This window comes from Misgurnus anguillicaudatus, chromosome 3 (assembly GCF_027580225.2).
Source record: "Misgurnus anguillicaudatus chromosome 3, ASM2758022v2, whole genome shotgun sequence".
Taxonomy (NCBI): Eukaryota; Metazoa; Chordata; class Actinopteri; order Cypriniformes; family Cobitidae; genus Misgurnus; species Misgurnus anguillicaudatus.
Window position 1 is genome coordinate 2,654,222 of NC_073339.2, and position 17,194 is coordinate 2,671,415.

Consider the following 17,194-nt stretch of genomic DNA (forward strand, 5'->3'; position numbering starts at 1 on the left):
GTACCTACCAGTACGTACTGTAGAGGTACTCTGTTGTTACAAATAGGTAAGCTGTAAATGCTGGGATTCAGCAGATTAATGTTAATAGCACAGTGTAAGATAACTTTTTCTTGGGTGTGATATAATGTCTGGTATTTTAAATCATATTTACATGTTTAAAATTGAATATTAAATATAAATCAGATTATCACTCATCATAGTAAAACTGTGAGATATTTCAGTGAATTTATGAGAAACAAAGAAACTAAATGAGAGTTGAGCTGAAACACTTCATCATGTGTTGAATGTAGGTGTTGCTGTGGTGATGTCAATCATGTTGGCTCCTCCTCCTCTGATCTTTCTCCTTATGATTCACGGTGAGTCACTGATGTTATATTCAGACTTTATATTATACATGTATAAATATTTCTCCCATAAAATCACTTAATTCTTTTTAAATTCTTTTTAACTTAAAAAGTTTTGTTGTCACAATTCTTTCTCAGCTGTTAAATGATCATTAACACCTTTAACCTTAACTAAAGATCTTCACACATTGATGTTTATCAGTTTTAGTTTTGCATTTGCTGAAGCTGCTGTTAATATATTCATTGTGATCATTGTGTGTTTCAGGTGTTTATAGTGCTGATGATGAGTGGGGTGTGAGTTACAGCTCTTCATCCATCTGTGCACTAAAGGGTTCAACAGTGATAATAAACTGCACTTATAAATACCCTACAGAACATCAGATCATGAAAGTGTTCTGGACCAGAAGACTAATTGGAGAAGGTATAGAGCTTTCAGATTTGTCTGAGGACTCTGAATACAGTCAGAGGATTCAGTATCTGGGAGATCAACATCACGACTGCACCATGAAACTGACTGATGTGAGACAGACAGATTCACACGAATACTATTTCAGATTCATCACTGATAAAGACAAATGGCTTGGAAAACCAGAAGTGTCTCTTGATATCACAGGTAAGTGAATTACTCATTGATAGTAATAATGTGTGTTGAATGACACACTGTAAAAAATAAAAAGTTGACTTAACTTACATTTTCAAGGCAACTTGCTGCACAGCTTTTTTGAGTTTACTCAACTTTTGGATGATGTAGTTCACCTAACTCAATTTACTGAGCAATGACAACTTACACCAAAAGTTGAACCAACTTAAACTGATTAACATTAACAACATAACAACATAAATAAATCCAGCAAACATTAAAACAGTCATCTTTTTTAGTAAATATTAACCAAAGAAATTAACATGTCGCAATGCATGCTGGGAACCATTCCGACCATTGTTTTTTTTTAAATTGCTTGTTCAGATTACTCAGGTTGGCAAGTTGGGTGAACGAATTGGACAAAAACTTATACATCTAAGTCCAGTCAACAAAATAATATTTGTTAGCTGAATGATTATGCTCTTTTCATTCAGTGAACACAAAATAATCAACTGACGCTCTTCATCAAAGAAATCTTTGTTCAAGTTACTTAATGTTCTTTGTTGAATGGACATTTTAAAGTTGGATTTTTTACAGTGCATGTAGATATCTGTATCTGTGTTGTGTTGTCAGATCTTCAGGTGGAGTCTTCAGGTGAGAGAGTGACAGAGAGACATTCAGTGACTCTTACATGTAAAAGCAGATGCAGTCTGACTGACAGATCAACATTAATCTGGTTTAAAAACACACAGTCATTAAGTGAGAGAACAGACAGAAACAATCAACTCATCCTGCAGTCAGTAAGAAGACAGGATGCAGGCAACTATAGCTGTGCTGTACAGGGAAACAAACTCACATCACCTCATCAATATCTCAATGTCATCTGTAAGTTCATATTTAATCAATTTATTCAATTTGAGTATTTGAGAAATCAGAATTATTATGAATCTTCCTCTAGATCCTCCAGAAGAGACTCATGTGGTGGTGAATCCATTTGGTGAAATAATGGAGGGTGATTCAGTGACTCTGACCTGCAGCAGTGAATCAAATCCACCTGTTCAGATCTACAGCTGGTTTAAGGTGAATGAAACATTATCTGTTGGATCTGGACAGACGTACAGCATCACTAACATTAACTCCAGACACAGTGGATGGTTTTACTGTGAGGCTCAGAATGAAGTCGGATCTCAGAGATCTGCTGCTGTATCACTCAATGTTAAAGGTATGAATATATTTATATTTATATATTTATTTTGAGATAGGGCTTACCACAACATTAACCCCCACCACCACCTTTATACTACGGCCCATTTAGACAGGTACACTGCAAAATCCCGGGAGTTAAATTAACACTGCTCAGTGTTTATATAGGTCCACTCTCCAGAGTGTTAAAAAAGTAACACCAGAGAGAGTTAAAAGCTGCAATCTGTGACTTTATTCTCTCTATCACCATCTCTGTTTGAAACCTAAAATTGCATTTGACATCTTACTTGTAGAGTTATTTTCTTAACTTAAGTTTAGATGTTGGCTGTTTCATTTAAAGTCACCATTATTGTGATCAGTGGTTGTTTTAGTAGGACTTGACTCTTGACTATTAGCTTGCGAGTTTTTTCTAACTGCTATATCTTAGTGTGTTTAAAACACATTGTTATAGCAAAGAAAAGGTTATTGTGTGATTGAATATTGATGATTAAAACAAAATGTCAAACATAATCATTAAATGAACAGATTTATTAATATAGTTTTTCCTCCCTCATCAAAAGCATCATTTTCTATTAATAATAAATTACTACAGTTCAAGGTCCAGAACTCTCATAGCAGTTTGGCATTCTAAAGGACTTTGATAGTGTGCACAAAAACATTAACCACTGAACAATGTAGATACAAAGACGTCAAGAATCGGAGTATGAATCTCAACAATGGTGGCAAAGAATATGGTAAAAAAGTTCTTTATTTATTCATGCCGCAGTGCATTCTGGGAGTTCTGGATGAGGTTTGTAATTTGTTAATACCCAGCATGCATTGCAGCATGAAGCTTTTCATTTTACTGTCACCATCATTGTGATTTATACTCTGATTCTTGATGTTTAAGTGTCTACGTTATATTGCAGTTAATCTGTAAGTGTCAGTGCTTAAAAATGGTTCAGAATGAAAAACTGCTACGAGATGGCTGGATCTCATACTACAGTATCATATTATTGACAGAAATAAACACTTCTAGTAAGAAGTCACTAAATTAATTATTTTTTAAGAGTTTTATTTGAAAGTATATCCTAACAACCATTATAATCATAGAAATGCACTAGTGTATCCTCTTTGGCCACAAAAAATCATGTTGTAAACACATGCAATTATAACAGCCTAAAAAAGCTGAAAAGCTAAGACTAAGACTCAAGAGTCCAATTAAAACAACCACTGATCACAACAATGGCGACTCCAAATGAAACAGCCAACATCCAATCCCACGGTAAGAAAACAACTCTACAAGTAAGATGCAAAATGCAATTTAAGTTTTCAAACAGAGATGGTGATAGAGAGGATAAAGTCACAGATTGTAGCTTTTAACTCTCTCCGGTGTTACTTTTTTAACACTCTGGGGAGTGGACCTATATAAACACTAAGCAGTGTTAATTTAACTCCCGGGATTTTGCAGTGTATATTCTATTTCAGGACCAACCAAACCATTTTAGAAATATGCAGAAAAAAATAGAAATGTAATAATAATAATTAATTAATAATAATTCGTTACATTTATATAGCGCTTTTCTCAGTGCTCAAAGCGCTTTACATATGAATGGGGGAATCTCCTCAACCACCACCAATGTGCAGCATCCACCTGGATGATGCGACGGCAGCCATATTGCGCCAGAACGCCCACCACACACCAGCTTATTAGTGGAGAGGAGACAGAGTGATATAGCAAATTATGGCGCTTTTCCATTGCATAGTACCCCATGGTTTAGTTTAGTTTGGGTCGGGTCACCTCACCTCACTTTGGCGTGGTTAGCTTTTCCATCGAGTTTAGTATCACTTTGAAGTGGGAGGTATTATAGGCGTGTCGTTATATTTGCCGTGCCTACTGCTGTGACATCATACAAGTGAGAGCGTTGTACATTCCCATACATTTATTTATTTCTCAGTCCGCCACAAAATTTTAATTGGCCACCACAAATAGATGTTTGCACATCGCCTTTAAAACAACCTCTGTCTCACATGACAGTTTCTGTTCAAACACCCGTGGCGTCAGTCGACGGCGCTCCGCTGAGCCTCATTGAAGTTGCATTTAAGCATATATAATGCGGATGTGCACATCGCGAATGTGCCGCCACAAACTGCAAGTCTGGAAAAAACTGTTATGGTGTCCCGGATTCTCAACCTGTGGATGTTTTTCATCGCTAAAAGGGTGTTTGGAAACTTATAGCAGAACACAGACAGAGGTGTCAAATCCATGTGCCAGGAGTAAAAGTCCTCTCCAGTATTTTGTTCCAATCACCTGGATTTAATTAGCAGTTTTTCAGCAGGAGCTGACCTCCTGACTCGTTGGTGTTTTAAGCCCTCAACGAAGCCTTCAAGGCAGCGCTGCCTGGAAGGCACTCCCTGTGCCCCGAGCGTTTCAGCCAATCACATCACTGGTGCTAGATATTGACCCTTCCGCCAGCTTCTGGCAGTATGAGCTCACCGTTGGTCAGGTGAGTAGCGCAGATATGGTAAGATAGGAATGTGACTGTATTTGAGTTCAGCTCGAAATGTTCCGAGCGCTTAAGGGATGTGTTACTGCGTTTTCACATGTCCGTAGCACAATTTTTTCGTGCCAGTTTCATGTACTGTATTGGTTGCGCAATTGTTTTTCCTATTTTTTTTACCATTGTTGCTTGGGGCTTAGATTTGTGGCTTTCGTCTAATTTTTAGAATGTTTTCATGCGAGGGTAAGGTTGCGTTTGGCATAAATGCGGATGTCATTTTAAGCATTGGTTTATATGTTTATTTAACAGAATAACCCAGGAGTTGGGGTTAAGGTGAGGATGTCATTTTATGTAACAGAAAGTTGTTCTAACCCCAATCACAAGCAACAATGACAAGCAAATAGGAAAAAGAATTTAGCAACCAATACGTGAAACTGCCACAAAAAAACTTGTGCCATAGACATGTGACAATGCAAAAACACGTCACTTAAACGCTCGAAACATTTCGAGCTGGATTTAAACACAGTCACATTCCTATCTTAGCATATCTGCGCTACTCACCTGACCAACGGTGAGCTCATACTGCCAGAAGCTGGCGGAAGGCTCAATATCTAGCACCAGTGCTGTGATCGGCTGAAACGCTCGGGGCACAGGGAGTGCCTTCCAGGCAGCGCTGCCTTGAAGGCTTCGTTGAGGGCTTAAAACACCAACGAGTCAGGAGGTCAGCTCCTGCTGAAAAACTGCTAATTAAATCCAGGTGATTGGAACAAAATACTGGAGAGGACTTTTGCTCCTGGCGCATGGATTTGACACCTCTGACAACATGTTTGCTCGAGACAGCACAAGCTAGCAGTAAGCTAAAGCTAATCTTTACATTATAGCAGGGGTAGGCAAGTTCGGTCCTAGAGAGCCGCAGTCCTGCATATTTTAGCCTAAGCACTGACATTCTAACCTGATGTCTAAATCCTAATTACATTTATTAGGTTGTTCTGTTGTTTTTTTTTTGGGTTGGAACGGGACGATGCCGGACTGCGGCTCTGTCGGACCGAACTTGCCTACACCCGCATTATAGCGATGACGCTTCTCTCAGACCAATCAGTGATCTACAGTGTTTTCGCGTCATGTTTGGTATCAGCTCGGGTCGCTTGGAACCCCAACCGGGTGGTACAAAAAAATATCAGGCACTACATACTGCACCCAATGGAAAAGCTCCCAAAAGTAAGCTGACCCGACCCGACCCAAACCATGGGGTACTATGCAGTGGAAAAGCACCATTAGTATGAGGGGATGATTAGTAGGCCAATGGGCAAGTTTGGCCAGAATGCCAGGGCACACCCCTACTCTTTTTTAGAATGACATCCTGGGATTTTTAACAACCACAGAGAGTCAGGACCTCAGTTTAACGTCTCATCTGAAGGATGGTGCTTTTTTTGACAGTATAGTGTCCCCATCACTATACTGGGGTGTTAGGACCCACACAGACCACAGGGTGAGCACCCCCTGCCGGTCTCACTAACACCACTACCAGCAGCAACCTGGTTTTCCCAGGTGGTCTCCCATCTAAGTACTGCCCAGGCTCAACCCTGCTTAGCTTCAATGGCCAAGCTGTATTGGGCTACAGGGTGATATGTGTTCTCTTACAGAAGAGAGTAGTTTATCTTTTCAATGTATGACTTAAATATTGGTTTAATTGCAATCCCTAACTACCTGACATCAAAACCATTGCCATTAATTGTCATCAAAACTGTGAATCATTCACTTATTGGCAATCCACTATATAATCCCAACCCACCATTTTAAAACCCCTGAATAAGTTACCTTTTTCATTTGTTGTGTGGCTCTCGTGAATCTGCAAAGGACTTGTTATACACATAGGATCAGACGTTGCAATCCTTAACACCTTTCAAGGAGTGTATTTGTAGGCTTGACCAGTGTGATTGATTTTACATAACAGTAAACCACAAACAGTAGTGTTTCCCAACACACAAAGTCACAAGAATTCATTGCACACTGCTGCGCTCACGTCCAAATGTGTGAACATATCCACAGACTGCAAGTGTCGGTGAACATATTGCGTTTTGTGTAACTTTGAGCGTGGCTCGTCATCCCCCTTCCTCAGGATGCTGTTCTCTTCTTCTTTTATTATTTGTTGGCGGATGTCGTTTGAGTGAGATTACAGCTAATACTGTCACCTGCTTTCCCAACGACGAATGTAGCTGTCATGAGTCCTGTCTGTGTCTGCCCTGTTTTAGTTTGCTTTGTTCCTTGTTCCTGTGTTTCTCCACCCACTTATTTGTTGCCATGGACATTCATTTTTACTCCACCCACTGCCTATCTGTTGTCATTGTGATTCTTTGTCTCTTCTCTGTCATTGGTTCTTGTCTTGTTTAAATGCCCTGCCTGTTCATTGCCTGTTTGTCAGTTGTTGTTTAATGTTTCATGTTAATGTTTCCTTGTTTTCCTGCCCTGTGTTCTTTATACCTTGTGAATTATCGAGATATGCGAGTTACTTTTCAGTTAAATGAATTAGATAAAAATAAGGTACTTGTGATGAAGCATCCTTATGATGACATCATCACCAGAGTGCAATCTACCATGTCCTTTTATTTACATTGCGTTGTCTCTTGTTTTTCAATGTTAAACCACTTTGTCATCATTTAACATCACTTGGATTTTAATATCATGTCTAATCTATGCTACATTCATCAGTTCATTCTCATGTATACACTTTTATGAGATCACAGTGTGATTGAACTGTTCATGTTGAAAGTGTTTTTATGCCCACACAATGGCCCTCATTTATCATTCTTGCGTAGAAACGGGCGTATATGTTGGCGTAAGATTATGCTTACACTCCTCTCACCGCCTGATTTATGAAACTGTGCGTACCGTTGATATTCAGGTGTACGCAATATCTGCCCTTCATAAATGCCGCGGCGAAAACGATCGTCATTAGAATAACAAGCCCATATAAATTCAAGTCTCCGCCTCCCCCACGCCCTCATTTTATGCCATTGACACACGAAAGACGGCAAAGAAGAGAATCCGGGGAAGTGAAAAGAAACAAAATTGTTTTATTTGGGAGTTTAAAGAGTGGGATTAAAGACACATTAATAATTGGATGACAATTTGTAATATTCTTCTTATTATTTTTATTATTAATTGATATTTAGAAGAAAAATTATTATTTATTGTTATTATTTACTGTTGCCTACATCTAAATTCTATGTCTGCTTAATGGTTCAGTTATTTCTTCCAAATAATATTTTAAAATGATGTAGTAACTTTTGTAGTGTGTTGTTCTTTATTTACATACAGTTGTTTGTTAGCTGTATCTTAGATCCAGTTTGATACGGAGCTCCGGATATAATTCAAATTAACAATTTGTTTCCACGACATCCACATGTTTTACTAGGCTAATTCATAATTTGAAGTAATAATAATTGTAATAGTAATTACGAAATATTACAATAATTAATTCCAAGGAACAAACTGCTGAATATTGGGAACAAATTCTAAATTTATGGCCATACTTTAGACTAAATAAGAAAAAGAAGTGTCCACAATGTAGCACAAAAAATAACCTGTGGCCATAATTTTGTCCGCATGTCATCATGATCGGATTTACGGCTCCATTCAACACAAGCATTTTACCTTACCTCATCTGTATTTATTTATCATTGAATGGTACGTAACTTGCTTACCTTTTATTGCATTACCATGTTTTCGTAGCACATCCTTGTGTTTTCTTGCAATGTGCCGCTTCAGATTCCAGGAAGAATATTTGCTAACTCTTTACAGTCTCTCCGCAGTCCCTTTCAATTTTTTCTTCATCTTAACTTTGATTTTTACTTTACATTTATGTATAAGGCTTAAATTCCATAACTTATTGCTAGACGTTTGATTCTCGAACTAGCAAATTATCAAAGGGCGTTCTGGGTTCAACGAGCGGTGCTGAGGGAGCGGAATTTTCGGAAAATGCGCTTTGGTGGTAATATTACCGCACCGTTCGCATGCTCGCTCTGAAACATCAGGTAAAGCGCACAGGCTCTCAACTGAAGGAATACATATGCATACAAATCAAATGCTTTGGTAAAGTCTCACAAATTAAACATTGAACATTGTTGCATAAAAATAAACACTGAACGGTATAATAATTACTATGTTTTTTTTTACAGTGGGTCATAATATATCATATATTTTAGTTTGTCAGTGCGTTTTGTGGTGTTAGGAAGTGTTTGCGCATTTCTGCACTAACTTAAAATGTGCGTACACCACCTCCTGAGCTGGCGTAGGATTTGAGCGTGCCGTACGCCAACGTCCATATTGATAAATCTCAAAGTCACCGTGGTTTTGGGTGTACGCAAGGTGTACGCTGGAAATTTGGTGTACGCACTTTTGATAAATAAGGGCCAATGTCTTTACTAACTAATGAGACAGTACTGAATTAAACGGAACATTGTCACGTAGAATTACACACTCTATGCGTGCAGGCCTGAACGGGAACAGTTTGAGTCGGCAGGCCAGAGCTTCACATTTTTGCGATGGAAATATACAATTTTCTGTCATATAAAACATATGCAAGGCCTGAAAGAGATCAAGCCTCAGCCAAGTAAGAAAAAGTAATTTAAAAGTTTTTGGGGAGTTACTTAATATTGTAATGCATTACTTTTAAAAGTAACTTTCCCCAACACTGCATACACTCTAAAAAAAATCCATAAATAAACCCCGAATAATGTTCTGGCAGAAAAATACCAGTGCTTTTTTTGTTATGTTTAGAGACATTTCCTTTTATTAAAGTACTGAAAATTCTGTAGATTAACATAACGTTGTCCATAAACTTACAGAGCATTGTCCGTAGCCTTAAGGGACACTTCAATCTGCCTATGAAACGCAACAATGGGGACAATCAACAACAAAGCTTCATGCCGCAATGCATGCTGGCTACCAGGATTGTAGAAAACTCTTTCTTACCATTTACTGTCACCATTGTTGAGATTTGTATCCAAAGTGTTTATGTCTCGCTGAACCAAAAACCCACAACGGACACATTACAGCAATCTTGTTCAATACAGTGTGTTTTTAGTTCAGCATAGAGTGGCACTTTTATATCTTATAGTTCTTTGTTTTTATTTTATCACTTCATGTTTAAGTGATAAACAGCATAACATAAAACAATCAAGCTCCTTCAAACAACAAACAAGTTATGTACAACTCTACTAAAGTACAATTGCTTAAAGCGCAGGGTCAGTGAAGGTCAAGGGACAAAAGCCTAACTAAAGGGAACATTAATTACCATAGTGGTGACTTCAAAAGAATCTAAAACAAACACAAACTGGAGATTTAATGTGATAAATGTTGTGGTAAATATCCATTTGACTTACATGTCAGAAAAAAGATTTGTCTTCTAAATCACATGTGTGGATGCTGGAATAGTTGAACACTTGTATCTTGTTCGGCAGCATTTGTTTAGAAGTTAAAAATCATCCATGTTTGGAAAATAGCCCTTCAAGCAAGATGTAATTTTAGGTTTCAAACAGAGATGATGACAGAGAGGCAAAAGTGAAAGATTGCAGCAGGAGTTATTGCACCCATAATGCAACATGTTATTAAAAAAACAATTTTTTACGGAAAATTCCTTCATATTTACACAGTACTTTGTCCATTTTTTTTACGGATTTTTTTTAGAGTGTACACTTGGTTCATATTTGTTTTGCTCTGTTTTTCCTTTTGCAGGAAATATGGTGATATTTCAGACGGTCATTGGAGTGTTGATTTTCGTGGTTGCAGTTTTTATTGTGGTGATGATAATTTGGTAAGAGATGTGATGTGTAATATTTGCTTACACTGTCTGTAAATGACTGTATTTTACACATGTCTAATCATTCAATTCAATTCAATTTTGTTTATATAGCAATTTTCGCAATTGTTTAATTGTTTTAAAACAGCTTTACATTAATAAATGGAAGGAAAAAAACAGAAAAATTGGTGGATAACAAAAGTAGGATAGTATTGCATCTAAAATTAAACTACTAGAGAGAGTAGTAATAATGTAAAGTATAGAAGAGAGTTCTAAGTTAAAGGGACATATTATGAAAATCAGAGTTGTTCCATGTTTAAGTGCTATAATTGTGTCCCCAGTGCTTCTATCACCATAGAAAATGCGAAAAAGATCAACCCAGTAACTTGGTTAACCATTCTCTGCATGCAAGTGAAAAAATAGGTCATTGTAATTTGGCTCCTATTGTGATGTCAGAATAGGATATTACCACCCCCTTTATCTGCACTATCCAACCACAGCACAGCCATTTAGTACAGAGAGAAAGAGAAAATAATTCACAGCACAACTGAGTTTGAATTACAACAAACCGCCATCATTGTGATCAGTGTTTGCACTTAATCCGCTCATTTGCATTTTAAATGACACACCCAAAACAGCACACTTTTGCTCAGACCTAGATTAAGATTTAGTTTACATCTTAAAGGGGTCATATCGTGAAAATGTTAGCACTGCCACTTTGTAGGTGTGAGCAAAAGTAGAAATTTCATTGAAATTTGGCTTTCTTTATGATGTCATAAGGATATCTTATTAGAATAATACCGCCCCCTTAATGTACACTATCCAACCACAGCACTGCTATTTAGTGCAGAGAGAAAGAAAGAGAGAAAAAATAATTCACAGCACAATTGAGTTTGAATTGCATCAAACCACCATCTTTGTGATTAGTGTTTGCACTTCATCAGCTCATTTGCATTTTAAAAGACACACCCAAAACGACACATTTTTGCTCAAACCTACAAAGTGGCAATGCTAACATTTTCACGATATGATTCCTTTAAAAATTCTCATAATATGTCCCCTTTAAGCAGTTGTGAGCTGACTCCCTAGGGGTTGAAAAAAACTCCTAGGAGAAAAAAAGACAGCAGATTCTATAGAGGATAAACTAAATTTTAAATGAATTAAAATATTTTATATATACAGAAAGCAGTCGGTGGTCACTGGGCAGACATTGGCTGGGAATCACATTGAAGGAAGGCCAGTAGATCAGTGATGTAATGAGCTTCACGACTTTCTTTATCGTGCCAGTTTCACGTATTGGTTACTCAACTGTTTCTCCTATTTTCTTAACATTGTCCTTTGGGATTGGGGTTAGAACAGCTTTCTGTTACAGAATATTATATCCTCACCCTAACCCAACCACAACCGAAAACAGTTTAAAATTCTGACAAATAAACATAACCAATGCTTAACATGAAAATTTATGCCAATCCCAACTTTATCCTCGCGTGAAAACAGCCGAAAAAAATGAGAGGAAAACCACAAATCTAACCCCAATCCTTAGCGACAGTGGTTTAAAAAAATGAAAACGATTGCGTAACCAATACATGAAACTGGCACAAAAAGAAAGTCATGCCACGGACACGTGAAGGCGCAAAAACATGTCACCTAAACGCTTGACAAATTGTGAGCTGAATATAAAAAAATTACATTCCTATCTTACCATATCTGCGCTACTCACCTGACCAATGGTAAGCTCGAACTGCCAGAAGCTGACAGAAGGCTCGATATCTAGCACAAGTGCTGTGATTGGCTGAAACGCTCGGGGCATGTGGAGTGCCTTCCAGGCAGCGCTGCCTTGAAGGCTTAAAACACCAACGAGCCAGGAGCTCACCTCCTGCTGAAAAACTGTGCTAATTAGCAAATCCAGGTGATTGGAACAAAATACTGGAGAGGACTTTTACTCATGGCACATGGATTGTCCGCCTCTGGTGAGAAGCCCCTGGCTGCAGCCTGCAGATCGGGGCGTGTATGAACCTAGGGCAGAGCTGCACGCGCAGCCCCGCCCATAACGTGTATCATTGGTTAGTAGCACAGTAATGACGTTGACGCCACGGTAAACAGGAAATGCGGTTGAAAACAGTGCGATCTTTAAAACGTGCGCCATATCGCGCTGACGTTATGAAATAATACTTTAATAAAACTTATAAGGAATTACAGAGTATTGTGTAATATCTGTGTAGTATTTTAAGATTTTCACATTATGTTGTTATTTACACTTCACTGTGTACATTACAAAATTACTGTAAACATTAATGGCACCTTATATATTTCTTATTTTAATCACTCCTCTAATAGTTCTTGTTTATTTTTGTGCATTATATCAGTGATTCTTGGGAATTTGGATAAAACAGTTTTAAATTTTGAAAAAAAAAGGTAGTTAAATTACAAAATCTGAAGGTATATCATTATAGACCAAGGTCTTGGCTATTCAGCAATTTACTGGTGCAACCTCCCCTGTTCGTATTTTTTTATAAAATAGGCGTTTTTCCAGTTATTACTCATACAACATTTACTTTAAGCCTAAATAGAAAAAGTAATGATTTTTTTATTTAATAAACATATTTTTGTATTAATATAGAATATTAATTTAATAACTCAACAGCACTGAAGAAACATATTGTAGGCCTAAGCATATTCATTTAAAACTACGTCTGACGGTGGTGACACTAATCTGACGGTGGTGACATTGGCCTCATTATTCCAAAATGTATACCACTCAAGTCAATGGCTTCTTGCTTAAACTTTATGTAAATATTTGGTCCAAAAAATAACAATCCTGAGCACTGTGATGAAAAAATATCAAATAACTTCCTAAAATACATAAAACCTGACAGAAAAGACAGAAAACCTGACAGTGGTGACATCTGACGGTGGTGACAAAAACCTAATAGATTAAAAAAATAGATGAGTTGTTCACATAGCCATCTTGTTTCCCCTCTGTTGCTAGTTACTTCAGACCTCTTCTTAAAAATGATACATTTATTTCATAATCTAATATTTTTTTACAAAGATGACGGTGTTGACATTATGGTTGTCACAGTAGCAGTGCCCAAAAATATGAAGAAGTTTAAGAGAAAATAACAAACATCCAGGAGCTTGAGTGATCTTGAAGCATGCAGAAGAGCTGACGGTTAGAAAATGGGGTCCTCAGGAATGCAGCTGACCCTGTAGTTGTCTGATTTTATTGCTTTTTATAAATATCTGACGGTGGTGACGAATATGTGGGACACATTTTGAGCAATCACAAAATAATAGTAAATATTGTTCAAAGTTCAAATAGTTTTTAATACATATTACAATGTACCCTTTCATACGGTAAATATATTATTCAATTCAATTATTACTTTTGGCTTTTCTAATCAAGTTGAAATGATTATCTCTTAACCGAGGACAGCTGATTTTGTAGGCAATGGGCCAGCATATAATCATTAAATTAATAAAAAATCAAAATAAACCTATAAAAAACCTTACATATGTGCAAGACCCCCTGATTATAACATTGATTCTTTTTTTTCATGAAAATGTTATTAATTTCCATCAGAATTAGCACTTTTCTCAGTGGGACATGTTTCTGCCAAAGATTCAAGAATTAGTGATATAGGCTATTATTAAACGTTTATGCCTAGAAAGTAGTTTGTAGTTAAACTACATACAGTACATTGTCAATCTCTGTATCCCATAGTATGCATGCCAACTCAAAAAAACCAAACCCATGCCAGTGATAACTTTTATTTCAAAACAAAAATAATTGTTAAAAAGACATAATACACACACAGATAATCATGTACGGTACATTAACCGTACACACAATCTACACAGAAGTTCCCCTCCATCATTGAAAAAACAATCAACCGAGCAATAGCCCTGAACCTCCTTGTCGGAATAAAACCCATTCAGGAGTCCCCTTCTGCCATCACCTAGATACCCAGGTGGGCAGTCCTTGTATATTTCAAAGTCAACGAGTAGGGCACCCGGAGCTCTTGCCTATATTGTCTGGGAAATGCACTCCAACTCACAAAACCTAATTTAGATAAAATACAGAACAAACAATATTGAATCATTTTGAAGAAATTGGCAATTGGAAATCGCCATTAACATAAAAAAAATACTCTTTACTATGTATATGTTACACATATTATAGGAAAATGTTAGACAACATATGCTTGAGAGTGTTATTGGCTTTGTCTGTAAAGTACCTAAGAGACTTACTTTGTTTATGAACAACATAAACCAGTTAAAAAAAGTTTGTCAACACAAACTTAAATTTGACTTGAGAAAGCCTATCCTAAAAGTTTGAAATAGAAGATTTTCAGTTTGCAGATCAAAGTAGTTTTCAAGCTGAAAGTTTTGAAGGCAATACAGTCTATCAGACACAGACAGACGGATGGATAGACATGACAGATAGGTAGAGATAGACAGACAGAGACGGATAGATAGACAGACAGACAGACAAATAGATAGGAAGAACAGACAGATGGATAGATTGCACAAATGAAGAAACAGAATTAGATGGACGGACAGACCGACTTTCTCAATTATCTTTTACAGTACTCACAATTTAGATTTAAAAAAACTTACTGTCCAGCCATACAGTGTTGGGTTTGCTGACAACCTCCATGAAGACCTTGCACATCAGTGAAAGTCTCCAGAAAGCCACAACGCCGTCTCTGTAACGACTTCCATCAGGATCCACCAGAGGATGTCAATCGGCATCTGTTTAAAGTAGCAAATAGTCAGTCCAAAATGTAACTTATTAAAAAGGGTAACCGATAGATGGACAGGAGTTTATACTGCACTTACCTTGGTCAAATAATCAACATGCAGGGGGATTTCATCACCTCTAAATTGGAGAGTAAGAACAAGAGTAGCATCATTTTCAAACCCCTGTTATTTAGGTTCAAGATTTGAAATGGGAACCAGTACCTGCTCTCTACTCTCCTCTTTTACTGGAGTTGCACTTTCAGCATCTCTGACCTTCAAAAGTTTAAAATATAAAGTCTCATAAAGACAGTTTGTTCTTAATGACATCCCTTAGGACCATAATTGAAATCCACTTGTTTAGATTAATACATGTAATGAATTTATAATTATAGTTAAAAACATTTTTTTTAAATGCTAAAATTAAGCATTTGGTAATTGAAGCTTCAATGAACAGTATGTATTAAAAAAAAGAAAACAAACAAACCTCAAAGGATGAATTCTCCAAAAGCACCAGACACTAATGCAAGGCATGACAGGCTAAGTTAAAAAATAATACTGAGTTAGTTTACTTTTAATAATATGGGGGTTTCTATTGCATGTAAAATCAAAGGTCCCTGTTGTCAGAAAGCTCAGTGAATACTGAAATGGTTTCCTGTTCAATAAAAAAGTATACTTATCAATAACATATCAAATAGTTTACATTTAAAAATGTATTCTTAGAAAAAAGTCCTAGAATATTACTTTGTATGTTGTTACTATTAACTCTTAAATGCTATATTTCTTCTGGTTTAGTTTTGCCTTGTTTTAACCATAATCACACCAACCCTTGCGAAAATTAACCATGGTTTTATTGTGGTAAAAGTGTAGTAACCATGTTTTTTTTTTGGTGAATTGATTACTATGAGCAAAACCATAGTTTTACTACACTAACCATGGTTTAACTATGTTTTTTGAAAACCATGGTTATCAAAACCATGGTTATTTTGTGGTTACCATGGTTTTACTACAGTAACCATGTTTTTTTGGTTTTAACTGTAGTAAAACCATGGTTAATTTTCGTAAGGGAAACCGCACGCACGCGCGCGCGGTACTAGTTATTTGTGTGATATCATGTGACACGATCTTATTTGTACACCACTTCATTTTAACATCACAATAAATGCCACTTCAAAATTAAAAATCGTAAATAGAACAAAAAACTGGTTGTACTCACCATGCAGCGATAAACATCGGAAATGAAAACTTGCTAAATCGACGTCATGACTTCACGCCACTAACCAATGAGAAGCAGTGTGGGAGGGCCTGCACGTGCAGTCCCGTCCAATGAGAAGCAGTGTGGGAGGGCCTGCACGTGCAGTCCCGTACCAGGTGCATCCTCGCCCAAATCTGCAGGCTGCAGCCAGGTGTACTTGCCTCTGGTTCCGGACAAGCTAACTACCCAGAGGGCTGTTTCATAAAACTAGATTACAGAATAAGCCAGGCTTATTTTGTTAAGTCTGGCTTATTGCCGGGGGATTTTGTTTCATAAAACAAACTTGAACTAGTTCAACCCCGGTTACTATGGAAACTTATGCTTGGAAACTAGCCTGGTCCGGAGTAGGCTAACTGTCAGGCTAAGCCTCATTGTTGCTTAACTAGACTTCCACTAACACTGAAATGTATATGCAATGATATTACACCTGACTCTTTGACATTTTATTTGACTTTATAAACCACTATTAATCTAACAATTAAAGAATATCAACTTATATATTAAATTTGATAAATTTTGTTACAATAATAATTAATAAAATATAGACATGTGTTTCATAATATGGTATATAGGCCTATCAAATGTTGAATATAAATGATAATCTTAACTACTTCAATATAATTATTATAGTTTATTAACAAATTTAAGATCTATCTAAATTCATATAATTGCAATATATTGATGAAATATATATATATATATATATATATATATATATATATATATTTTTTTTTTTTTTTTTTTTTTTTTTTATTCAGATTGTCTGTCACACAAAGAGAAAATTTAATTTAA

The 17,194-nt window shown here is 36.7% G+C and overlaps 1 protein-coding gene and 1 long non-coding RNA gene across 3 annotated transcripts; one reads left to right on the top strand and one right to left on the bottom strand.

Moving 5' to 3' along the window:
* Positions 1-1,120: 1,120 nt before the first annotated feature.
* LOC141354246 (B-cell receptor CD22-like) lies at positions 1,121-10,426 on the top strand. The gene is made up of 4 exons (XM_073860020.1): positions 1,121-1,139; positions 1,558-1,809; positions 1,883-2,146; positions 10,344-10,426. Exons 1-4 carry the CDS (start codon positions 1,121-1,123, stop codon positions 10,424-10,426), a joined length of 618 nt encoding a protein of 205 aa, XP_073716121.1.
* A 3,738-nt stretch (positions 10,427-14,164) lies between these two features.
* LOC129435012 (uncharacterized) lies at positions 14,165-16,746 on the bottom strand. 2 transcript variants are annotated; one of them, XR_012369078.1, is made up of 6 exons: positions 16,364-16,746; positions 15,635-15,802; positions 15,373-15,423; positions 15,250-15,289; positions 15,028-15,162; positions 14,165-14,470 (listed from the first exon to the last, which is right to left on the bottom strand). It is a non-coding gene; the product is annotated as an uncharacterized lncRNA (long non-coding RNA). The 2 variants fall into 2 exon arrangements; XR_012369077.1 differs by having other exon boundaries at positions 15,635-15,687; positions 16,364-16,579.
* Between the last annotated feature and the right edge of the window lie 448 nt (positions 16,747-17,194).